Here is a 26,935-nt window from a genome sequence, read left to right as displayed (position 1 = left end):
ATATTCCCAGTAGTGGAATTGCTGGGTCAAATGGTATCTCTCTTTGGAACTTTTTGAGAAAACGCCATACCGCCTTCCACAGTGGTTGCACCATTTTACACTCCCACCAACAGTGAATAAGGGTTTCAGTTTCTCCACAACCTTGGCAGCATTTGTTGCTTGCTGTTCTGTTAAATTTTGCTATTCTGAGTGGTGTGAGATGATATCTCATAGTTGTTTTGATTTGCATCTCTCTTAGAGCTAGGAATTTTCTTAATGTGCTTGTTAGCCATCTGAATGTCGTCTTCGGTGAAGTGCCTGTTCATATCCTGTGCCCATTTTTCTATTGGATTATTTACCTTTATCTTCTTGTGGTGCTCACGTATTTTATAAATTCTGGATGTAAGTCCCTTATCTGATAAATTATTACCAAATATTTTTCCCCAGTCTGTGGCTTCCCTTTTTACCCTGTTGGAGAAGTTTTTGGATGTGCATAGGGATTTGATTCTTAGAAGATACCATTCATCTCCTTTATCTTCTCCTGGTTGTAGGTGATCATTCAAGATTTTGCCCACAACATCCTCTCCAGTATTGCATCTAGAAGTTTGAATTTATTTTTTCAGTTCTTTTAGCTTGAAAAATGCTGAGTGACTTATTTTTTATTTTCTAACTTCATCTCTTTGTACATTTCATTTTACTACTTTGCTTTGTCTTCATGAGCAACCCTTAAAATCTTCTATTCCTCCCTTTTACCTTACCCTTTCTTTTTTTTATTTTGACATTCTATTTCAGTTGTCAAAGTCCCCTGTAACATTCATTTTGGTCTTTTCTTTCTCCCTCATTTTGTTTTTTGACCTTTTGTCACAAGTCAATCTCTATTATGCAGGTGACCTTGCTGAAAGCAAGGAGTACTTCGGGCCTTTACTGCAGAAGACCAAAACAACAGCCTTCAACATGGATTACATCTCTTTTGTCAAGATGACAAAAGACCTCACCACTAGACCTGTAGACAGTATCACAATAGAGAAAAGATTGAAGTTGTCAATGATTTCACCTTTCTTGGATCCATCCATAATCAACTTCCTTGCTACCAGCCGGCAAGAAATCAAAAGACACATTGTATTAGGAAAATCTACTGTCAAGGACAGCTCCATGGTGTTAATTAAAGAGCAGTGATGTTGGTTTAAGGACTAAAGTGGGCCTGATTTCAAGCCATCTTTTCAGTCACTCACTATGCATCTGAGATCAGAATAGTGAATAAGGAGGACAGGAAAAGAATCTATGCCTTTGAGTTCTGGTATTAAAGAGTCCTAAATAGTCCATCACTTGTTCTAAAGAACAAACAGATTTGTCCTGGAGAACATCCAGCCTTGGAGATAAGGATGATGAGGGTTCAACACATATTTTGGGCATGTCAGTAGGAGGGGTCAATCCTTGGAAAAAGACATCATAAGAGGTGGAGGGTCAGTGAAAGATAGGAAGACCCTCAGGATGGATTGGATTATGTGGTGACTGCAGCGTTCGGCCTAAAATGAGGATGGCACGGGGTAAGTTTAGGTCCTGATCCATTGTTCATAATGTGACTATGGATCATCGTCCACTCAACAGCATCTAACAACAGCAAGTTTCTTTAGTGCTTGAATAGTAAAAGACATTTTAGTATAAGAGAATAAATATGCCAGCAAAATCTCAGCATAGTAGACCATTGCAAAGCATTCTGAATTCTAGAACTAGTTCACATAGCTGCATACAATCCTTAAGCTTGCCTTCATCTGTATGGCTTCAGGATGTAGGAAAGGGAGATCTGAGTTGTGACCGTTCTTAGGTGCCCGGCCCCACGTGTGGAATACTTGTATTAATATGTCTTAATTCCAGTTTTAAGGGAACTCTAAATGCCTATGGGGTTAAGGAATTGTGCACCCCAGCCCAAAGACAAACGGTTAAGATCTACCAGCTGTTTCAAGGCAGAAAGATTGGTAGTCTCTTCTGGTGCAATTTGATATGAAAGCTGCTGAATGGTCAGCTATGAGTTGGTGCTTATTTGGTGGTGGTAATAGTTGAATCTCTAGTTTTAAAATTGAGGCTATCAGAAGATGTAGCTTTTTATTAGATAGATTTGGTAACAATGAGTAATCTCAATCAAGAAATGTTTTTTCTCTCTTTTATGTAGCTGTCACTACAGGAGTAGGTAATCCCACGTTGTTTACTGGTTTACTGTATTGTTGGTACATAAAGAACTCAGCTGCACATTTCTGGTTCTTTACAGTGACAGCACTTTTCCTTTCTCACACTCTGTTTTCATAAACTTTGTTAGCTGGTAATGGTAGATAGATGTTCTAATTTGTTTCTTTGAGTCATTCTTGACTTACAGAAGTTTTTTCCTTTTTTTAAGCAAATGCCAGAAAAGGGGTTTGGTGTGGTTTTTTTTAATTATTATTTTGTGTGTCTGTGTACCATCAAATCAGATCTGACTGGTACAGGAGGAGATTGTCCCTCCTTTCCCGGCAAAGTATCTGGTGGATTTAAACCATGCGCCTCTGGGATTGCAGTGCAGCTTCTTGCCACTAGGCCACCAGAGCTCCCCTTAGAAAAGTTATTTTTAAAAAACTTTTTTGACTGTTCATACGTACTGTGTTTTGTATAATTATTTACTATTGATCAATGCCTTTTGTCATCCTCTTTCATCAAGTCGCCATTGCACCTTGCCTATTCTTTCACTCCTCCCCCATCTGTATACTAACCTGTGCTGCCCTCGTGGTTTCTTTCCTTCCCATTCTTTTGCCTCCTCCTCCTTCTCTTCCTCCACCCCTTTTGAGCAGTTATAAATATTTTGCTCTTATTTGCTAATTGCAGTAGTCATATTGTCCTTTCATGAGTTCTTCCCAGGTTGATCTTCCCTTGTCCTGATCCTTTATAATGTTCCCTGTGCGATCTGTTTGAGCGCTCCCCTGCCCACTCCCACCCCCAGTTACTTTTTATTTTCGCAGTAGCAATCTTATATAGTATTTTCCTTTGGTGACTGAGTTATTTCATCATGACTTGTAGGCTTGGGCATGCTGTGTATTATTTTACAAATTCTTCATTGTTTTTCATTGCTGCATAGTAGTCCAGTGTGTCAGTGTTTCATAATTTCCCTATCCACTTATTGCTGATGAGCATTTGGGCTGTTACTTTATAGATTTATTTTATATTGGTTTGCATACAAAATTCATATACATTGTATTTCATTCATGTACATTGTGTTTCACACAATCATTCATTCATTCACGTTGTCTTTCATACAATCATTCATATGCATTGTGTTTTATAAAATTAATTACTTTTGATCTCTGCCTATTGAACCTTCCAGCTGAGGCAATGGCACAGCAGGATAATGTCCCAGATGAGTGCAATATCTCTGCTGGGTCCTGTATTCTGGTCCTTCACACTGAAGCAGAGCACAGTGTAAAATGCTCTCTTGTGTTGCTTGCTCTAAGCCCATGAGTTTAAAGTTAGATTTCCCAGCAGGGTTATCATTTCTGATGTCATGGATCTTGGCTTAAAGTGAAAAATACCAGAGGAGTTTCTAGTTATGCTTTGTTGACTCTAAAGACATTTAACTGTGTAGGTCATAACAAGTTATGGTGAACATTGAGAGGAATGGGAATCTCAGAACACCTAATTGTGCTCATGCTAAACCTATACCTAGACCAAGAGGGTGTTGAGCAAACAGAGCAAGGGAAAACTGCATGGTTTAAAATTAAGAAAGAAGTAAGTATGTCAGGGTTATATCCTTAGCTTTCTCCATACCTTTTCAGTCATTATGCTGAGTAAATTATTTTAGAAGCTAGACACTGTAAAAAAAGAATGTGTCATCTGGATTGGAAGAAGACTCATCAGTAACCTTCATTATGCAAGTGAAGCAACCTTGCTTGCTGTAAGTGAGGAGTTGAAGTGCTTGCTGCAGAAGATCAAAGACTGCAGCCTTCAATATGGATTACAGCTCAGTGCCAAGAAAACAAAAATCCTTACTACTGAACCAATAGGTGATATCATGCTAAATGGAGAAAAGATTGAAACAGAACAGTCAACGACTTTATTTTACTTGGATCCATAATCCACTTACGACCAGTAAATCAGAAGACTTATTGCAATAGGAAAGTAGGTAGTCAGGAACCCCTCCAAATTATTGAGGAACAGTGATGTCACTTTGAGGACTAAGGTGCACCTGTATCAAACCCTGGTCTTTTCAGTCACTTGCTATACATCTGAAAGCTGGGCAGTAAATATGGATGACAGAATTGATGCCTTTAAACTATAGTGCTAGAGAACTGACTATCCCATGGACAGCCAAAAGAAAACTGGATGTGTCTTGGAGAAGGTGCAGCCAGAGTGCTCCTTAAAGGCAAAGATGATAAAGCTTTATCTCAAATACTTTGAATATGTTGCTAGGAGAGGCTATTCCTTGGAGAGGTTGGAAGGGTGGAGGGATGGTTAATGAGAGGACCCTCAATCAGTTGGATTGACACTGTAGCTGCAGCAGTGGGCTTGAGTGTGTCAGAAATCATGAGGGTGGCACAGTATAGGACAGGGTTCAGACCTGTTGTTCATAGGGTCTCTATGAGCCGTACTCGATTTGATAGCACCTGTCAATAACAGCTATGCCTGTTATTACCCCATCTTTTCAAGTCTCCATTGGATCTTTCCTATTCTTTCACCAAATCTCCCCACCCCACTCCACCCCTGCATTTGCCCACCACTATCCTAGTGATTTCCCCCTGGCTTTTATTGCCCTCTTTCCCTTTTAGACACTACTTATCCTTTTGTTTCCATTTTCTGTAAATAATGCTGCGTAAGTGTACATTTTTTCATTTGTGCCTTGGCTGAGATTTCCTTGGGGTTTATTCCTACTAGAGGAATGGCTGGATCTTTTAGGATTTATTTTATTGACCTTTTTGAAGAACATCAGACTACTTTCCATAGTGGTTGTACTGTTTTACAGTCCCATTAACAGGGCATGAGAGTACCACAATCTCACCAACATTTATTGCTTGATGTCCCTGTTAAAAAATCTGCTTTTGCTCTTGGGGTAATATGATATCTCATTGTTTTGATTTGCGTCCCTCTGATTGCTAGTGATTTTGAACATTTACTCATGTGTTTGTTGAGCCAAGTATCTTCCTTGGTGAAGGGGCTTTTGCCCATTTTCTATTTGGGTTATCAGTCTTTGTCTTGTGGAGGCACTGTTGTTGTTATACAATATCAAGTCAGATCCGACCCATAGCCAACCCTCCAGCAAGTTTTCAGAGTAAAATACTTGGGAGGAGGCAGTGTAGTACTCTGTAGATTTTAGTTATGAGTCCCTTGTCTGAGATTTCATTGTCAAATATTGTTTCCCAGCCTGTGGACTTTCTTTTCACCCTGTTGAGAAAGCTTTTTGATACACACAGGGATTTGATTTTTAGAAAATCCCGTTCATTGATTTTATCCTCATTAATTATTAACATTTATTTTTATAACAAGGTAGTTTGATTGATTTAGTCATACTAGAATTTTTACCTAAGTGATATATAAGTATATATGGTATATAAGTGATAATATAAGATTTATTTTATATTTTTGGTAAGGTATATTTTACTTATTTATATTTTCACTTTAAAGAAAAAAAAATGCTATTGAGTTGAACTCTTATGCATAGTAGCCCTCTGTGGCAGAGTAGAATTGCCTCAGCCAGTTTTCAAGGCTCTATATGTGAAACCTATACTTGGACCAGGAGGCAGTTATCAGAACTGAGCAAGAGAACACTGCATGGTTCAAAAATTGGGAAGGGTGTATGCCAGGAATGTGTCCTATCTCTATACCTTTTTCAATCTATATACAGAACAGATTATCCAGGAGGCTGGGCTCTATGAGGAGAGGTGTGGCACCAGGATTGGTGGAAGATCTATCAACAACCTGTGTTATGTGGATGACACAACCCTGCTTGCTGAAACTGAGGAGGACCTGAAGCGTTTGGTGCAGAAGGTCAAGAACTGCAGCCTTCAATTTGGATTGAGACTCAGTATCAAGAAAACAAAGATTCTCACCATGGGGCCATTTGGCAGCATGGTAATGGATGATGAAGAGATTGAGATTGTAAATAGTTTTAGTGTGCTTGTCTCCACAATCAATACTCTTGGCACTAGCAGCCAGCAACTGAAAAGACGTATTACATTAGAAAAGTCTGCTGTCAGAGACCTCTCCAAAGTACTGAAGAGCAACAATGTCAGTCTGGAGACTAAGGTGTACCTGATACTGGCCATGTCTTTGCAGTCACTTGCTATATTCATCAGATAGCTGGACAGTAACAGAAAGAGAATTGATGCCTTTGAGCTGTGGTGTTGGAGAAGAGTGTTGAATATACCATGGAGTGCTAAAAGAATGAACAGGTTCGTCCTGGAGAGCATGAGACCAGGTTGCTCCTTGGAGGCAAGGATCCTGAAGCTTCATCTGACATATTTTGGACATGTTGCAAGGAGGGACTAGTCCTTGGAAAGGGATGTCATGCTTGGGAGGATGGAGGGACAGCACAGGAGAGGAAGACCCTCGATAAGATGAATTGATTCAGTGTGGGGTAATGGTATGTCTGTCAGAGACAATAAGATTGGCACAGGATAGAGCAAGGGTTAGGGCTGTTGTTGTACACAGGGTCTCTAGGAATCGCAGGCGACTCGATGACAACAACAAATCTTTACTAATGCAAACTGCTGCATCTTTCTTTCATGAAACTGCTGACATTTCCCTGTAGCCAACCAAGTGCCTTTTACTTTATCTGAATTTTAAAAACAGTATTTAAATTGAGGCTTAATTCTTTCAGGGTGCTGTTGATAAATATATTTAACTCTTTGCTGAGGATGACCATGGATTTTAATCCACTGTGCATTGGCCATCTTTCCTTGTTTACTGGCCACAGTTTGTACATCCATCATTCAACTGTCTTTTCACTGTAATTCTCTCTCTCTAAAATGTAGTAAGCCCTGGATCCCAGGGGAACTGAAGGAGTATGTGTGAATCAATTAGAATCAGCACAATAACATTAATGAGCAGAGGGCATGGAGGTCTTTGAGTATAAAAGTTTATTATCAAACTTTTAATGAAGGCCCTTAAACAAACCTAGAAGTTCTCTACACACTAAAATCTTTAAGAAGAGGTAAATGGTACTGATAATTTTGCTTTTGTTAGTACTTCTGTAGTTAGCTTTTCTGTTTGGATTGGTATGACTAGAGTCCTAGAATCCTAGGATTTCATTACCAGTCTTGCAGATGATAATGAGGAAGGTCAGAGTACCTCAGAGAGCAATAACAGGTCTAGGGAAAAAGCATGGTTTTCTGTACTCACTTTCATTTGTCATATGTAATAATCACAAGTCTTATTTATAATACTGTATCTACAGGTGTTGATAATGTACACTACAGGCAATTTCCAGAGTCTTTTATGTAGCATTCAAGCTTATGTAATTTCCAAATCTATTTGTATATTTGTATGTCTCTCTGTATTACAATTCATTGGCCAGATTTTAGAAGAGGCCGTAACAACAGGGATATCATTGCTGATGTCAGATGGATCCTGGCTGAAAATAAAGAATACCAGAAGAAGAATGTCTGTTTGTGCTTTATTGACTATGCAAAGGCATTTGACTCTGTGTATCCTGACAAGTTGTGACTGACATTAAGAAGAATAGGAGTCCCAGAGCACTTAATTGTGCTCATGCGGAACTTATATCTGGGCCAGGACGCTATTGTGTGAACACAGCAGGGGAACACTGCATGGTTTAAAACTGAGAAGGGAGTGTATCAGGGTTGTATTCTCTCTACATACCTCAGTATGCTGAGCAAATTATCTGAGAAGATGGACTCGATGAAGAGGAGTGTGACATCAGTATTGGAGGGAGACTCATTAATAACTTGCGTTATGCAGATGACACAACCTTGCTTGTTGAAAGTGAGGAGTATTTGAAGCACTTGTAGAAGATGGAGGAATGTAGCCTTCAGTATGGATTGCATCTTAATATCAAGGAAACAAATGTTCTTACCAGTGGACCAGTAAACAGTGTCATGATGGATGAAGAGATTGAAACTGTCAAAAATTTCATCTTGTTTAGGTCCACAATTAGCATCCTTGGTACCAGCAGTCAGGAAATAAGGAGATGCATTGCACTGTGAAAATTACAGTTAGGGACCTCTCCAAATTACTGAGGAGTAATGATGTCAGTCCATGATCTTTCCTTTTACTTGCTGTGCTTCTGAGAGTTGGACAGTGAATAACGATGACAGAAAAAGAATTGACGTCTTTGGGCTGTGGTGTTGAAGAGCACTGAACATCCCATGGATGGCCAAGAGAATGAACAGATATGCCTTGAAGAGGGTGCAGCTGGAGTGCTCTTTGGAGGCAAGAATAATGAGGCTTCCCCTCACATACTTTGGGCATGCTGCTAGGAGGGGCTGTTCCTTTGAGAATAACATGATTCTGGGAAGGGTGGAGGGTCAGCTTAAGGAGAGGAAGACCCTAATTGAGGTGGATTGACACAGTGACTGCTGCATTGGGAGATATATATATATATATATATATATATTTGTTGAATGTTATTACATTTATTTAAATGTTACATGTTTTTATAATATATAAGGAGATATCTATATATATCTATATAGATATATAGAATTTTTTTTTAAGCCAAAGCCCCAATAGGAAAAATCCCTGCTCTATATATTTGTAGTTTGTGTTTTCATACATAATACCAGTTACTGGATCAGTCATTTCATCTCTGTCTCATAAATGAAAGTCATACCAGCTCCCTATTTTCTCTCTTAAGATTGAATTTCAGGAAGTATTTATTGGAGATAACTAAAACTCAATCCTTGATTTAGGATGTTCATATGCCATCAGGGAAGACAGATCTATACCTGGATAATTACACATACAGTGTGGACAATCAGAAGTGGACATATGAAAATTGAGAAGTAACTCTTGAGAAGGAATGATTCCTTGATTGGCAAAAGGAAAGAGGGGAAAGAAGAGAGAGGGATGACCAGACTCTCACAGATGGACAAGACGCTCTGTGCTCAAGTTACAGCGATGCGAAATGCCCAGTGTCCCCTCAACAGCAGAAAGAGTTTGGATTGCTTGTCAAAATGATGTAGGGGAAAGATTTAAAACAGGTTTGAGTTGTGTGTAATCCAGGAAATCACTTTGACAGAATAATAATTGGAAGAGGTTAAGAATGGAGATGGAAAAGTAGAGAACCAGAAAAAAAAAAAAAGAATGGAGATGGACAGGTAGGTGAATGTTAGTGCTTTTTCAGTTGAGAAATTAAGTCAGTGAACTAATCCGACGTGGTCCCGGAGATGGAAAGGACAAGACTGAGGGAGCTGAGAGCGGAACTGCTTCTGAGGAGGAATGTATAGGGCCTTGTGATTAACGTATGGCTTCAGATACGTGACCTCTTCCAGTTCCTCCAGTTTCATTTTGAATTGTTTACATTCCTGGTTTCAAATTGATTTTTCTATTCTTAGGGTACCCTGTTAAGAGAATAGGAAGTTCCTTTGTATGTGTATTTTTCCTAAAGCCCAGATTAATGCTATGTTCTTTTTAGGTAAGATGGGCAGACCTGGAAGAAAAGAAGGACGCAGATAGGAAAAGGGCCATAGGTTTTGTGGTCGGACAGACTGATTGGGAGAAGATCACAGATGAAAGTGGTCACCTGGCTGAAAAAGCCCTCAATCGAACCAAATATATATGAGACTTAGTTTTTGAATGGAGTCATTGTTCCTCTAAGGTAAGGTGCACAGTCATATTAAATAGCCTATTGTGTGGTTTGTTTGGGAAGTAGGAGACAAAGAAGACAGCATGCTTTTTTAAAAGTGCTTCTCTTCCTTGTAGTATTTTCTGGTTGTTAAAGAGTAAGTATGTACTTATTAGTTGCCAACTTTGATGATAAGGGAAGTAATTTTTCTGCAGCCTGGCCCACTTAGAGAAGTATGAGAGCTGAGAATAGCTTGCCTCCTATAGATTTGGGGAAGGGTGAAGGGATTTGAGATTTTTGCCTGCTTTTCCCTAGTTTAACAGCCTTTTCTTTTCTTCACAGGTGGTTCGCTTTGAGGTGATCTGAAGCCAAGGCCTCATGAAGCTTCGTTGTGTGTCACCTTGCTTCCATGTTTCAATGTTTTGTTTTGTACTCTACTGCTTTAGTTTTTTAAAGTTCTACAGTGTCCCCAAGAGGTATTAGAATCTTGCTGTACACAAGCAAGACATTAATTTTTCTTTTTAACTATTTTGGGGAGGGAGGGAATTATATCTTAACTGCTGAAGCCAGGTGGGTCCGCTGGAGGATTCCGACAGAATATTTCCTTCACTGTACACCTATCTCTATCATCATTGCTTTGTGGCTGTTTTTGTTTTTTACTGTATGTAATTGGTAGCTGATTGTACTAGGATTGAAAACAATAAACTTTCATGATAAAGCCGACAAGATTCATGGGCTATGCAGCACGGGCCCCTTTCTCTGGTTTTGTTTTCTGAATTTAATTTTTATTGCTTTTTACATGTGATATGCCCTAATAACATGCTAGCTCAGCATCCTAAGCTGTTGAGTGTAGATGGGTCCCTAGCAGGCACATGTTCACAAGGTTCAGTGATGTTCAAACACTTAACCTTTGTTTTATAGCTGATTGCTTGCTCCTTTTGTGTCTTGAAGACTGGTAGTCTGATTTCAAATATTTGCTAGCTCCCCAGTTTGGAGCATATTTGTTCTGTGACATTAAGTGGGTTTATGTTTGTTTTCTTTTTTCCTCCTCTTCTCTCTACTCTCCATTTCTTCTTTATTCTTTTCACTTGTTCCTTTTATGTTATGGTTTCATTTTTACCTGATCTGACTTTAAAATCCTGGTGGACACACTGGTATACTCCATAGAAGTCAGGAGCTCATGGCCTATTGCTGAACTTGGATTGTTAAATTTTTTTAATCAAGATTCTAGGGAAGAGCCCCCTGCCATTGTAACCTTGAAGCCTGCCAAGTTTTCAGGTTCTTGCCAAATTGCCCATTATTGGAAAGATGGCCTTCTACTTCATGGGATTTCTCTTGGTGATAGGAGGTAGAATCTTAAACATACAGAGCTAAAGCCCAAATACTGTGACTATTGAAACCTAGAATTATTCTCCTTTTTTCATTCTATAAAGAGTCATCTTCTAGAATGAGAGAAGATAGAGAAGAGCCTTCTTTTTCAAACACTATTTCCATCTAATAATCCAATTCAAGTGGTAAGCTTGTGCACAGAGCTTAAATATTTTGAAATGTTCTCTTTCAGGCTGCAGACCAAGAATTCCTTAGTTTTTATGACTTCCACTGAATTGAGTGAATACAGCCAATATTAACTAGCGTTTGAATAGTATTACTTTGAGTTCAAGAATTTGAAATAATAGGAAATCCTGACAACCATCTGTACTTTTTTCTTCCCTTAAAATTCTGAATGTTTAAACATGCTTAGAGTTCATTAACCAGTTAATTTTGGATGTGTAATTTATAATGTAAAATAACAAAATAACTTCTGATATTTGTGGTATTTAATACGCTATTTTGTTTACTTATTTTACCTATAATACATTTCTATGTACTCATCCTTCTCAGTAATTTTTATTATGTTGCATGAAGATATATCACAGGAATTATTGTTTGTACTAGTGACCCATATACTAATCAACAAATCTTTAGGCTCTCATCTCATCAAAGACAAAATTTCAAGAATATGGTCTCTACTCTAGTTCAAAAGATAGTCATATGTGGTGTTCTGCAGGTTGGTTTCTGTCTATTGTCTTTAACCTTTCCGCCTTCTAATTGATAGTAGTTGTGACAAGACCAAAAAAAGAAGCTCCTTGTCCTTGTAGATTCCAACTCATAGTGACATCTGGTATTCACAGTTACCATAAGAATTGATCATCAGTGATGAATCCCTTAGAATCCCACCTGTTTGCACCCTGTAGCATGACTTTTTATCTGCATTCTTAAGCTAAGACTCTTCTTTGAAGAGGTAAAAAAGAACCTCTGCCAGTTTTTAGAAGGCATAGATTAACATATTCTGAGGGATGACCTTAAAAGTGTTGTACTTCATTGGATTCCTAAGGCTGTAAATCCTCTCGGGAGAAGCATGCCCGTCTTTCCCCGCTGGAGCCCTGGTGAATTCACCTTGCCTTTCAGTTAGTAGCATGGCACTCTACAGACTCTGCCACTAGAGCTCTTCCATAGTATAGTATTCTATTTGTTGACTCTTGTTTGGTTTGCATACTTTTCTGTATTCCTAAATTGAACTTGAATCATTCAGACTGGCCCAGAGGTTTATTGGCAGCAATAAAATTTCCAGTTTCTGGTTGAATTGATTTCCCTTATTAAAGAGTTTCAGTCTTTGAAACCAAAGTAAGTACCATCTCATCTGGAGACAAAGTATTAAATTCTTAGTTGGGGTGACTAAAACTATCAGCCTAATTTTTCTTTTCTTTTTAAGTTTCTAGTTACTTGGGTGAAAGTTTTCAGAACAAATGATTTTCTGTTCAGCAGTTGTCCTTTGTTTTGTGACTTTGATAAAGTTCAACCTAGATTTTCTTTTTTCGGAGGGCTCTTAATTTTTGTACAAAAGTATTTTGCTGACTGCAGAAATTGCAGGTCCTTTGGTCATAGATGGTCGGAACCTGACTTACTGCTAAAACTGTAAAAGCAGTAGTCTTGGCTACAGTGAGAATGTAGAATCTCACACAGAATTCTGATTCTGAGCTAATAATACAAGATGAAGGTAAGCAATAGAATTTATTCATATGAAATGTATTTAATAGTGACAGATCTTGGTATAAATTCTTAGGTGCTATGTGACCCCAACCAAATCATTTAACCTATCTGAACTTCAGACATCTCTAGAAAATGAAAATAGTAAGACACATATACTATAAGTTTGAGTTAGAAGTAAATGAAGATAAAGTGTGTGGCACAATAACATGTTGTTTAGGAAGTGGATGCCACTCCTGCTTCCAACAATAACAATATAAGCTCATTAATTAGTTGTTGTCACTTGTTCTCATGCCTTTTTGAAATTTAGAACTTTCAGTTGGGTTGAAAAAAAAACTGTATCCTTTTGCAGTCACCTGCTACAGACTGAGCAATACCTTGTGAAACAGTGCCTTTTTGGGGTTTGAAAGTAGCATTGTTAGGTAACCAGGGGACACTCATCGTCAGAATCCACTAGGCTCAAGGGCAGATTCATAAGTGCTCAGTAAAGGAAGGGTACTAGTAGGAGGCAGTGGCCAGACCACAGGTGAGAACAGAAGGGAAGACACAGCATTGCTTTTCCTTGATTTTCATGTATTCAAAAGTAATTTTACAAATAGGTAATATATTCCTATTATATAAAATTCAGAAGTTCAAAAACAGTATGTAACAAAGAGTCATCTTTTCATTCCAATCCCATCCGCCAGAAACACCGTAGATAGAGGTAAGCAGAATTAGCTTTTTTTGTGTGTCCTTTTAGAAAAACCCTATAGATAAGCATAAAATATGTACATTTTTCCTGGGTTTCTGTTTTTGTTAGTTTGATTATTGTAATTAAGTGGTGAGAATGTTGCCAACATTTCCTTGGTTTATACTTGGTTTTGGTTTTACCATATAACAATATGTCTTACATGTTGTTCAGACTATATAGAGAACTTTTCCATTCTCATTTTCCCTCCCTCTCTTTAATTTCCCATTTTTTCTTTTAGGGAGTTTATTGAAAACTTTTCATAATCACTTTACTTAGTCTGTATCTGGGTTGGGGGTGGCGCTGTATGTGTTAAGGAGCCTTAGTGACATGGTGCATGCATGCTGGAACACAACCTAAAAGGTCGGCTGTTTGAACCCACTAGCCATTCCACAGGAGAAAAGATATAGCCTGCCTCTCTCACTCTACTGTTGAGTCAGAACTGACTCCCAGTTGACTCTCTGTTAAGTTTCCAGGAGATTGCCCATCATTCTTCTCAGAGTCACTAGTGTATTTGACTGGACAAGAAAGATGCAGCCTTTAGGTTAATAGCACAGCTCCCTACAGACTAAACCACCAGAACTTTCTTCCCTATGATTACAGCCTTGGCAACCCTCTCTCCATCTGCCAGCGTATCTAGGAATTGGAATCAACTCTGTGGCATTGGGCTTTGTGAGTTTGGGGTGTCTTGTAGAATTCAGTGCAGTTTCACAGGTTTGTGTAATCCTCACACCTTCCCGCATCTTCATCCCTACTGTCCTCCATTTTTATCCTTTTGCCTTTTCAGGAATGTTAAATAAATGAAAGCATATAATCTTTTTGGGATTGGCTTTTTGTCCTTTTCACTTGGCATAATTTGAGATTCATCCAAGCTCTATGTATGCAGTTTGTTCCTTTTTATTGTTGCGTTATATTCTTTTTTATGGCTATAAAGAATGTAATTTCATAGCCTTGGTGGCCTAGTGGTAAGGAGCTACGCTGCCAACCCAAAGGCACATAGTTCAAACTCTCCAGCTGTTCTTTGGGAGAACAATTGGCAATCTCCTCCGTACAGTTTATAGCCTCTGAAAACTCATTCGAGAGTCAGCTATGAGTTGGTTCCAGTTCAACAACACATACCAACAACAACCATAATTGCATTTACCAAGTTTCTGTGTGGATAGTCATAGTAGCGTGAATTTATATAGTCTCATCACTTTACTGTTTCTAGTGTAGTCTCTCACAGTGATGGCATTCTGTCTTTACCTAAACATCCACAATATGTTTCGGGCATTTAAGAGCCAGCAGAGCCCAGTAGTGGCAAAGGCAAAGCGTGTTTCCTGGAAATTCCTGCATAGTGGGATTCTGGCAAAGCAAAGGAACATGGTATATTTCAGGAGACTAGCAGGCCAGAAGACTCTTAGGGTTCTGTGCTCTGTACGGGTCAGATGACTGATGATCCTCAGTGTCTGAACGTTTATGTACCTGCACCTCAGTAACTGATCTGATTGCAGGTTTCAGGCTCTGTGCTTTCACATTTAACAAGGAGCATCCTTGTAACTAGGGCAGAGCTTTTGAGGTGTAGACTACTCTTGGGTTACCTTGGTGAGACCTTGTATTTGTGATTCTAAGAGTATATGGGGTAGCACATGATCAAGAACCAATGGTAATGAAGAAGTTCGAGCTACACTGAAGACACTGACAAAAAATAAGACTCCAGGAATTGATGAAATACCAATGAGATGTTTCAGCAAACAAATACAGCCCTCATGCTTGAATAATTTATACCAAGAAGTTATTTAAGTCCACTTAGTCAACTGAATAGAAAAGATCCCTATTTGTTTCCATTCCAAAGTGATTGAACAGAGTTTGGAAATTATCTAATAATCTTGTTAATAACATGCAAAAAAAAATCTTGCTGCAGAAGGACGGATATCATTGCTGATGTTAGATGGATCTTGGCTGAAAGCAGGGAATACCAGAAGGAGGTTTGCTTGTATTTTAATGATTATGCAAAGGCATTTGACTATATGGTTCATAACAAATTGTGGCTAACATTACAAAGAATGAGAATCCCAGAACACTCAGTTGTGCTCTTGTGAGATCTAAACATAGACCAAGAAGCAGTTGTCTGAACAGAGCGAGGGAATGGAATACTACATGTTTAAATTCAGGAAAGGTGTGCATCTCCTTTTTCTTTTAACTGTTGAGTCTGTATGCTAAGCAGATCTTTCAGGAAGCTTGACTATAAGAGAAGAATGTGGCATCAGAATTGGAGGACATGTCAACAACAGACACAGATGGCATAACCATCCTTGTAGAAAGTGAAGATGGGGAAAGGGTGGGCAGAAAGGAAAATGTACAACAATGAATGACTGGAAATCCAAAGTCTCTATAAACTTTCATCAAAATTTCAATTAAAAAAAGGTGACTTGTGCTTACTGAACAAGATGAAATACTACAACTTTAAATATAGATTACATCTCAACATCAGGAAAACAAAAATCTTCACCTTGACTTGATGGATCCTCTCCATCATATTAGAGTGAGATAATATTGAAATTATCAATTAAATAATTTCATTTGGCTCCACAATCAACACCTGTGGTGGCAGCAGTCATAAACCAAACATATTGTATTGGGGAAGTTTGTTATCAAGTGCTTTAAAGATGAAGGTGTTATTCATCAAAGCCATGATATTTTCACTTCCTCAGTATGCATGTAAAAGTTGGATATTGAGTAAGGACCACCAAGGAGGAATCTGCCCTTTTTTTTTTTTAAATTTGTGTGTGTGTACCGTGTGTGGAGCGGTGGGAATAAGTGCATTTGAGATGGCTGAGTTGGCACAGGAACAGCGTTTAGAGCTCTTGTACCTAGATAGGGTTGCTATGAGTCGCAAACAACTCGATGGCACATAACAACAACAGCAAATCATTGAACATCCAGAATTCAGTCATTCTATTTCTGACCTCGTTTCTGTCACCAAGTCTGTACTTTCCCACTACCATACTTTCTTCATTGTTTCCAGTTTTTTCATTCCAGTCACCAGCTAGTTATCAGTAACAAATCTTGATGGTGTGTTTGGTCAATTATCGACTGCAAAATTTGGTAAAAATCCTCGATTAGCTCCTCTTTGGGTGGTGTTAAGTCTCCTTCAATGATAGTCATATTAACAGGTCTTCCTGTTCTATCCTCTTCCATCCTCACACTTTCTGGTAACACAAGAGCCCATTGCAGCAGTCACTATATTAACCCACCTGGTTGAGGGCTTAACACAGTGTTGCCAAGTAATTTGCCTTTGCTCCACCAACAAGCATCTTAGCATATTTAACTTGGTTCTTTGCTCTTAAGGTGTCTAATTATGTTTTATGACTGTGCAAAAACAGTTGAAGATGTGGTTCATAGCAGTATGGATGACATTGAGAAGATTGAGAATCCCAGATTCACATTATTGGGCTCATTTGAAATCTGTACCTACACCAAGAAGCTGTTGTGTGAAGAGAGTAAGGAGAACATGGCATGATTTAAAATAAAGAAAATTGTGTACCAGGGCCTATATCCTTTCTCCATACCTATTCAGTCTGTCTGCTGAGCGAATAGTTCAAGAAGCTGGACTTACATAAAGAAGAATATGGCATCAAGATTGAAGGCAGACTCACCAATAGCCTGTGTTATGCAGATGGCACAACTTTGCTTGCTGAAAGTGAAGAGGACTTGAAGCACTTGCTGCAGAAGATCAAAGACTGTGCAGTCTTCAATATGAATTACATCTCAACATCAAGAAAACAAAAATTCTCACCACTGGGCAAGTAGGCACCATCATGAGGGAGAAAATGAAGTTGTCAGCAATTAAATCTTACTTGAATCCACAATTGGTACTAAATAGAGGTCAAGAAATTAAAAGACATGAAGTCTGGTGACCTAAGTTTAAAGACTAAGTTGTGCCTGAACCAGCTGGTGGTCTTCTCAGTTACCAGATGACAGGAGTTGTGGTAGAGGAAAAAAGTGAATATCCCATGGACCACTGAAAAAACAAGTCTTAGAGAAAGTGTAATCAGGGTACTCCTCAGAGGTAAAGATAATGAAACTTTGTTTAACCTTCTATGTTATTAGGAGGAGCCAGAAAAAGACATCATGCTTGGAAAGGTGGAAGACCTTCAACAAAATGGATTGATACAATGACTTATCAGTGAGCCCAAGTATATCAGAGACTATAAGGATGGCATTGTTCAGGTCTGTTTATAGAGTCACTATAAGCCATAGTCATCTGAATAACACTTAACAAAGACAAGCTTACTAAAGACAACAACTGGGCATTGAGGTCTTTCAATAACATGATCTCAACAGGTCTTCCAGCTTCCTCACTCAATGTTGGTACATGTACCCTACATTGGAGATAGAACAATTTTCTGTTCCCAGCCTCCCATTTATCTCATCCTATAGAAATTACAGTAATTATACAGAAATTATAGTAACTTACAGGACATGGCTCACTGCTACCTCCTCCCTGAAGCTGTTCTTGAGTGTTCTGGCTTGCTCCTGTTTCCCATCTCTCTGGGCTTCTGCCTACCTCATGCATCACCTTTTCTTAACCTGGCATTCTAGTAGAATAATGTTTCTGCCTTTTTGATTCCTTCTTCCCTATCACTTTTTACTCTCTGTTGCAGGCTTCTAGAAGGTAAGCTATGATTTCCTCATCTTCCGTCCTTACAGTACACCTTCTGTAGAGTTGATGCTCAACAAGCATATTTAGAATATTGGCATGGTGAATTTTAAGATAAAATTAGTAGAATTCTAAGGCACACAACTTCATTCTTTGTGTTTGCTTTTTTACTGTCTGTATTTTCAAGTTGTAGGTTGTTCGATGCCTAGTCTGTAGGAAGTTGCACTGCAAACCCAAAAGTTGCACCTTTCTGGCGGTTCAGATCCACCAACAGGTGGAAAATGAACAGTTTCCTCTTGTGTGATTTACAGTCACAAAAACCCACTGGAGAGTCACCTGTGACTCAGGGTTCCACTTTATTGGCAGTGAGTTGAATTGAGTTGCTGGTGCTTATTCAGTAAGTACGAAAACTAGGCATTGTAAAGTCAGATGCTTACAGTGGACAGATAGTATAAATGAGATCATTTAGTAGTTATTTGATAATGGTATATTAAATATTTCTTCAGCATACTTTGCAAATTAGACAAGTATGAGTATTCTTCACTCGTGGGAAAATATCTGCTTTCCCATTTTTCCTGAAATATTTGGCACTCTCTCATTTCCCACTATCAGCAGAGATTTTTTTTCTGTTAGTGAGCACAGGTATTCATTTTCTTCCTAACTGCACTGTGACAAAACCAACAGAAGCAGAATCCTATTATATCCCAGTTGGCCCTTGGCCTCAATGTTAGGGCAGTAAGACATGCACTAGATGAAGATGATGCAGAATGCTTGACCCTGTTTTCACCACACACAGTTTTTCTAGACAGTTGTTGAAAGGTAGAGCCATTGCTATAAAGGTAAATTAGAAATGTGGAGTTTTATGTGAAAAAAGTTTCTCAAAATACTCTGAGGCCAATATAGGACAGGCAACACAATCACATGTTAAAGCTACATACTATTGTTTTGGTGGGTTTTATGTTTTTGTTTTTGCAAATACTGTACCATATATATAATGTGTGTATGTATGTATGGAGAAATATTTTTTTTTCATTTAGCATAATATGGCATACATTTCCCTGGTCTTGTGGCATGTCCAGAAATAAATTTCCTTCATTCACTCTCATTCCGTAGCCTGCAAATAAGACTTTTGACTGTATTTGTATAATAAGGTTATAGACCATGGTCAAGAGTGCTAGGTTACATTTGGTGGTACCTTGGTAATCAGAAAATAAACAGTTGAAACTGCCCTTTCTCTGGGGCAGTTTGAAGCTGGACCTAAGAATAGTGACATTCCTTATGGCCATTCTGGGTCTCCCTTTGTTGTACCAGAGAAGGGCAGAGGCAGGGTGGAGGACTGATTGTAGTGGACAATGGTCATGCGACTTGGTTCCATGATGTTGGCCACACCACCAGTGAAGTCAGGTGCCAGAGCAGTGTGGGTGAGGGCACACATTGCCCTGGTACCACAGGGGCCCTGGTTGCCTAGTTGGACCTATCTTGGTTGACTCTTCTGTATCTATGGCTTTCTCTCCCACCTCATGGTGTCCACACAGGAAATGCACCAGTATAAGCACAGCAGCCAGATGCTCAGACAGAATGCCTATCCCTAATGAGTCATTTCTCTGTGATGGGGTGCAAACCCACACACCTGAGCTGAGGCTGTCAACCTGGGAAAGCTTGTTCCAGGGTGAAAAAAAGGGATTTCTTCTTCCATGAGAGAAAACAATTTGAAGAGCAGAGATGGGATCTTCTGGGAGAAATTCTGCTTTAGAAACTTGAACATAGGCTGCTTAGGGTTTGCTACTGGGAACCAAGTGTCTATGTCAACAGGCATCCAAATGAAGACTTCCCATTAAGTCCACTGGACAGGAATTGGTAAAACAACATTGTTATGGTGTGCTTAATGCAATAACACAAAGGATTTCACCATGTGCAAAAGCACTGCACAGGTTATTAGCACAATATCACAGTATCACTTACCAAGTCATCATTTTAGGATTTCTTCCATATATAGAAGAAGGTGAAAATTAACTGTGAGGAAAAACAGATTGTATTTTAAATACTTTAAATTTCTGTTAGAGGGAATAATTTAAAATCTAAATGTTGTTACAAACCCCTTTTTACTGGTACTTTGGAAATAGGGGAATTTTATTTCCACTGAACCTGGTGGCAATACTAAATGTGCTAATACCAGGTTTGTGATGGTTCTTTTCTTGTTCATGTCTTGCTTATGAAAGCATGACTGTTGTCCCCCTCCCTCTTGGTTGGCTTCCTTACAGTGTCTGCATTTCTCGAGATGGATGTGAGCATCTGTACCCACAGGTGAATCGTGGGGACAGTGTAAAGCATCTGTGTGTATGCAGGTGAATCATGGGGACAGCTGTCTAGAAAGAAGACACAGCGCTGAAGACCCTTCCCTTTCATTAAGTAGACCAGCTGACTGACCATATCCAGTGTGATTTTGCCAAGAATATTCAGTTCCTGTTGCTTCTTGTTTACTGCCTCCACCTGGAGAATGAGCACCTGTCATTAAACCTTCTTTGTCGGCACCTATCAATGTCAAGTTGCAGAGACTTGTTATGCTTGGTTCCATAAAATATATTGATGGCCATCAACTTTTTAAAATTTACTTGAGCCATAAAACATTAATTCATTTTTATTTTTAAATAATGGGCAGCTAAAACTCCCCCTCACCTTTGAACACAAATGCCTTAAATCCTAGAAGTAATTTCAGAGTATTGCTTTTCAGATCTTTCTCTATGTACTTACACATAAATATACCTTTAAGAATGTTTTATTGGGTTTTGCATGTATTATATTTTGCATATTCTTCCATTATATTTGATACATACATATCTATATATACCCATACAAGTGTGCATATATTCCATGAAATATCAATAATAATACTTAATTTGTGAGTTATTTACTGTCATGTTGCAGTGAATATCCTTATAAATGCCTCTTTGGGAGGACTTTCCCAAGAAAGATTCAGAAGAATGGAATTACTGGATCATAGTACAACAATTTCTCCTTCTAATAATTATATATGTGTGTGTTTTAAAGATAGTCTTAATTTGATGTCGGGGGTATCAAATTCTATTGGCATTGTTAATCCCAGTTTTATATGCTGCTTTTATTTGAGTTCTGCCTTTTGAATCTAAATTTGGAATTGATATGGATAAGGAAAAAGCTGGAGATCAAATGATACCATTTTGTAGAATGATTTATTCATTACAAATACTTTATAAAAACCAAACCATAAATTATAATATGTATCTCACCTGATGGACTACACAAGAAAGAGACTACATCTATAGAAAGAGACAATGGAGAAGCTCAGTATCAGACAAAATGAGACCGGGAGCTGACTGTGATACGACCATCCAATACTCAAAAGCCAGTGCAAATTAAAGTTGAAGAAAATGGAAACAAATCCCCATGAGCCAAAATATAACCTTGAGTTTATGTCATCTGAATTTTAAATCATTCCAAGAATAGATTGAACACTAAGGACTGAGAACCAAATGAGTTGTGGATGACATCAAGGACATCATCCATGAAGAAAGCAGTCATTTCAGAAACAGAGAAGGAAAAAACCAAAATGGATGTCAAAGGATAGTCTGAAATTTAAACAACAAGAAGATACTCTAAACTTGCATTAGAATATAGAGCGTCCAAACAAAGGGAAGAAATGCAGAAGTAAAAGATATGGACAGAAAATGTCAAAGAGCAACTAGAAAAGGCAAACACCACTACCTCAGAAAGGCAAAGTGAAGCATTAAAATGAAATATGCAGAGATGAAATTAGGAAACCAAACTGGAAGAGCACACGACATTTTTGAAGCTAAAAGAGTTGAAGAATAAAATCAAACCTTGAGTTGAAACTTTAAAGCATTCTGAGGACAAAAATCTTGAAGGATGCAGGAAGCATCAGAAAAATATGGAATACACAGAGTCATTGTATCAAAAAGAAAGGGTTGATATCAGTCCATTTCAAAAAGTTACATTGAACAAGAACCAGTAGTACTGAAGGAAGAATTCCAAGGTACACTGATGGTGTTACCAAAAGTAAGCCCCCAGGAATTGTTGGAATACCCATTGAGGTGTTTCAGGAAATATGCAGCTCTGGATTTATTCACTAGCCTATGCCAAGAAATTTCGAAAACATCTATATCTGTTCCCATTTAAAAAAAAAAAAATACACCAGACCCTGGACATTATCATGCAATCTCATTAATAAGACACACAAGTAAAATTTTGCTGAAAATAAAATTAAAAATGGCTGGAATGGTACATCAACAAAGAACTGCTTTGTGCTGCTGTCAGATGGATCCATGGCTGAAAGCAGAGAATACCAGAACAAAGTTTACTTGACTATGCAAAGACATTTGACTGTGTGGATTATAAGAAATTATGGATAACATTGAGAAGAACAGGAATCCCAAAACAATTGGGCTCATGTGAAAGCTATATATAGACTAAGAAGCAGTTGTCTAAGCAGAACAAGGCAATACTGCATAATTCAAAATCAGCAGTTGGTATCTTTTTCCCATACCTATTCAGTCTATACTGAGCAAATAATTTGAGAAGATGCACTGGATGAAAGAATGTGGCATCAGGATTGGAGGAAGACTCATCAATAGCCTTCATTTGCAGATAACACAAACTTGCAGAAAGTGAAAAAGATGAAGTGCTTACTGGAAGATAAAATATTACAACTTTCAATATGTAATTACAACTTAACATCAAGAAAACAAAAATCCTCACCACTGGACAACATTGTTAGAGAAAAGACTGAAATTGCTAATTATTTCATTTTACTTGGACCCACAATCAATACCCTTGATAGCAGTTAAGAAATCAGTAGATCCATTGTATTGGGGGAAATGGTAGGATGTCAGTTTAAAAACTAAAGTGTGCCCAGTCCAAGCCATTGTATTTCAGTTGTTTCACATGAGTTTGAAGATTAGGCAGTGAAAAAGAATGACAAAAGAGTAATCGGCTTTTTTGACTTGTGTTTGTGCATAGTTGAATATCCCATGGGATGCTAAAAGAACAAATCTATCTTGGAAGAAGTGTGACCAGAATGCTTCTTAGAGATAAGAATGATGAAACTTTATCTGATACTTTGGGCATATTGTCAGGAGGGCCAGTCCTTGGAAAGAGACATCATGCTGGGAAGGAGAGAAGGTCAGTGAAAAGAAGGGAGACCCTCAGCAAGATGAATTAACGCAGTGATTGCAACAACGGGCTTGCACATGGTGAAAATAGTGGTGATGGCACAGGATAGGGCAAAGTTCCAATCTGCTGTTCTCTGAGTTGCTTTAAGTAATATTGAGCTTGATGACATCCAACAATAATAAGGAGAATTGGTTTGAAATAGTAGCTTTAGTCCAAAACAAGGATGTTGTGGGGACTAGATGCCATGTTTCAATAGTAGAGAAGTCAACAAGCTATAGATTTCTTGATCACAATGTCTGAGTGTTCTTCTGATCCCTTTCAAAATATAACAGCTGGATCCACATGTGAAAATATTTTCTTACATCGTATTTCTTCTTTAATATTTGATTAATCCAGGAAAATGCAGTTTTTGTTTTTTTAGTAAGAAAGAGATTAGCTCAGTGAGAGCTGAAATAACTTTTCTTGAGAGAAAGCAGTTAAATTTAGATACTTAAACTTGTATTGAAACAGTGTGAGAATTTTTTCTATTTCTCACCTTTACCTCACTAGACATAAACCTGGGCCTCTACAAGATTTGAATGGCATTATTCCCAGTGTTCTGTTAATTGTCAAGAAAGGACTTTGACAATGGAGGCCCTAATCCATGAATTGGTAAGATTCTAGCTGAATAATTGCTTTGATTAACTAAACATATTTAAATATGTGATTGTTACTTTTACAGTGTATACATTGGTTTAAAATGATGAGAGATGCAAAGTGTTCTGTATAAAGAGTTATATGCTAAAGAAGACAATAGCTGTCCATCTTTTCATGAAACAATTATTTGGGGAGGTTTTAAAACCCAAAGTCCACCAGGTAATTCTGATGTGTATCCAAGTTTGAGAATTTGAGTTAAAGGAGATTTAAAATTTTACAGTTTAAGAGAAGTTCATGAAACAATTTCCCTAAGTCTTGGTTGGTTAATTAACTGTGTAGATGTGAAAGATATATTTGTTAATAACAAACTTCTTAAATCCTTAATAGCCTGAGAGACTCTTTCCATGATTCACAGCCAAGAAACAGTTTAGGCACAAGGAGGATCTGGCTTACTGAGAGAAAAAAAAGCCAAAATTTAAAATGCTTTATAATGTAAAATGTGTGCTCTGGGGTTGAGAACAAGCATAGATCTTTGCAGTTTGGAGAAAGAAATAAAGGTTGCAGTGCAATGTTTGTTAAGCTCGAAAGTTTAGAGAATAATTTGTGTGTGTGTGTGTGTGTGTGTGTGTGTGTGTGTGTGTGTGTGTGAATGTTGAATGAGAAAAATGCAGTGGGCAGGCAAACAAAAGTAATTTCTTATGGCTTCTTTCTAATTCTGATTAGAGCAATACCAGCCCATAGTTTATTAGCCATAGATTACTTGTGTAGTTGCAAAAGTTGCAAAAAATAAGCCCCAAGAGACAGAAATTGCTATTTCATCAAGAACATGAAAGGTCTCAGTAAATTAATCTGCTTTGATGCTTAAAACAAGTATTTATGGCATAAGTAGTCTTGGCAAAAAAAAAAAAAACCAAAACATAATATGGGAGGGTAGGCTTTTTATTGGTCTCTTGCTTAGAATACCTCACTCCTTCAAAATTAATCTCAAACATTTTTATTCCACATGAGATTTGTTTTTTAACTTTTTATCTTGAACTTGTTCTAAGAGTTACAGGAAGTGGAAACCATTGTATGGAAAGGTATTATGCATCCTTCATACAGTCACCCTCAGTGGTAGCATCTTCCCTAAGTAGGGTATATTATAAAATTCAGAGAACTGACCTTGACATACTCCACACCATTTATGCAGATTTGAACAGTTCTACAAGCACTGTTTCTATCTGAAAATTATTCAACCTATGTTGTTGCTATTTATCTTCAAGTCAGAACCAACCAGTAGCTGACTAGAGGCAATTAACCGCACAGGAAGAGATTGTCCATCTTTCTCCTACGGAGCAGCTGGTGAATTCAAACCATGTGCCACTGGGACTACAGTGCAGCTTCTTGCTACTAAGATAGTGGGCTATATGAAGAAGAGTGTGGCATCAACAAGTGGAGTTAAGACTGACTAACAACCTACATTATGGAGATGATAACAACCTTGCTTGCAAAAAATTGGAGAAGCCTTGAAGCACTTACTAAAGAAGAATACAGCCTTCAATAAAGATTATGCCTTAACATCAAGAAAACAAAACTCTACAATTGGATAGAAATGATACATGGTGAAAAGATGTTGTCAATTATTTCCTTTTACTTAGATCTGCAATCAACACCCACGGTAGCAGCAATCAAGCTTTCAAAAAGAAGTTGCACTGGAAAAAAATCTACTGTCAAGGACCTCTCCAAAGTGCTGAAGAGCAAGTATGTCAATTTAAAGACTAAGGTGCACCCTACTCAAGCCAAGCTACTTTAATTTGCCTCCTATTCTTCTGAAAGCTGGACAATGAATAAAGAAGATAAAAGAATTGATGCCTTTGGATCATGACTGGCTTTTCATTCCCTGGACTAACAAAAGAACAAAATCTTTGAGGAAGTGCTGATAGGTTGTTCCATAGAGACAAGAATAGTGAAACTTTGTCTCATGTACTTTGGACATGTTGTTGAGAGGGTTCAGTACTTAGAAAACTACACCATAGAGTGCCAGAACGCCACGGTGGCACCTGTGGAAAGATAAGAAGGCAAAAAAATCAATCTGGAAGTTTAATTTGGATCTTACTCATCCAGTAGAAGATGAAATTCTTGACTCTGGGAATTTTGTTTCCTTTCCTAGTGAATATCTAGGGTTTTCTTCCCTAGTTTTGCACTTCTGTTTTAAAATAGGAACAGTTTCTATGGGAGAAGGTTAAAGTCAATGGGAAAACCGGGAATCTCAGGAATGTTGTTCACATTGAACGTTTCAAGAATAAGATTACAGTTGTTTCTTAGAAACAGTTCTCCAAAAGGTATTTTAAATACCTTACTAATACATACCTTAAGAACAATCTCCACAACTGGCTGCATGTGTTTGAATCTGACAAGGAGACGTACCAGCTCCATCAGATTAGTCAAGATGAAGGTGAATCTGAGTCTGAGAACTAGGTGAAGCCTGCTTAGAAGACTGCTTAATGAAGAAATTCACCCTGTGAGATCAAAAAAACAACTTCATTTTATGGTGAATTAAAAAAGCATTGTGTCCTTTAAAAAAAAACAAAAACAAACTACACCATATGAGCAAAAAAGGAGATCAGTAAATGAGAGGAAGACCCCCAAGGAGGATTGGCATTGACTGCAGCAAGGGACTTGAGCATTGCAGAGATTGTGGTGATGGCACAGGTAAGGGTAAGGTTTGAATTGGTTATTCATAGGGTCATTACAATGAGTAGTTGGCTCTACACCACCAGCAACAAGTTGTGTGTGTACCATTGTTCTGTGCTGTTGAATCAAAACCAGCTCATAGCTGACCCTTCAGCAGGTTTTGTTGCTGTTACATGCCATTGAGTCGCCTGCAACTCATAATGACCCTACATACATTCGCTCTGAATTCTGCCCTATCCTGAGCCAATCTTGACATCTCTGGCAGATCTAATCCCATTGCTCTAGTTACTGTGTCCATCTATCTCATTTGAGGTCTTCCTTTCCT

At 38.2% G+C, this 26,935-nt stretch overlaps 1 protein-coding gene and 1 pseudogene across 1 annotated transcript in view; both read left to right on the top strand.

Annotated features, from left to right (window-relative positions):
- Positions 1-9,736, top strand: part of YLPM1 (YLP motif containing 1) — a 99,349-nt gene extending 89,613 nt beyond the window's left edge. Inside the window, exon 10 of the mRNA XM_006884782.1 lies at positions 9,590-9,736. Within this exon, the coding sequence (XP_006884844.1) occupies positions 9,590-9,736 (147 nt within the window). The remainder of the gene's footprint in view (positions 1-9,589) is intronic.
- Positions 9,737-11,047: 1,311 nt separating this feature from the next.
- On the top strand, positions 11,048-26,394 carry LOC102871855 (annotated as a pseudogene).
- The last annotated feature ends 541 nt before the right edge of the window (positions 26,395-26,935 follow it).

The sequence above is a fragment of the Elephantulus edwardii genome, unplaced genomic scaffold, assembly GCF_000299155.1.
Source record: "Elephantulus edwardii isolate Elephantulus edwardi_28Jun2011 unplaced genomic scaffold, EleEdw1.0 scaffold00037, whole genome shotgun sequence".
Lineage (NCBI taxonomy): Eukaryota > Metazoa > Chordata > Mammalia > Macroscelidea > Macroscelididae > Elephantulus > Elephantulus edwardii.
Note: the sequence above shows the minus strand (reverse complement) of the source record. Positions and strands in the feature narration are given on the sequence as shown.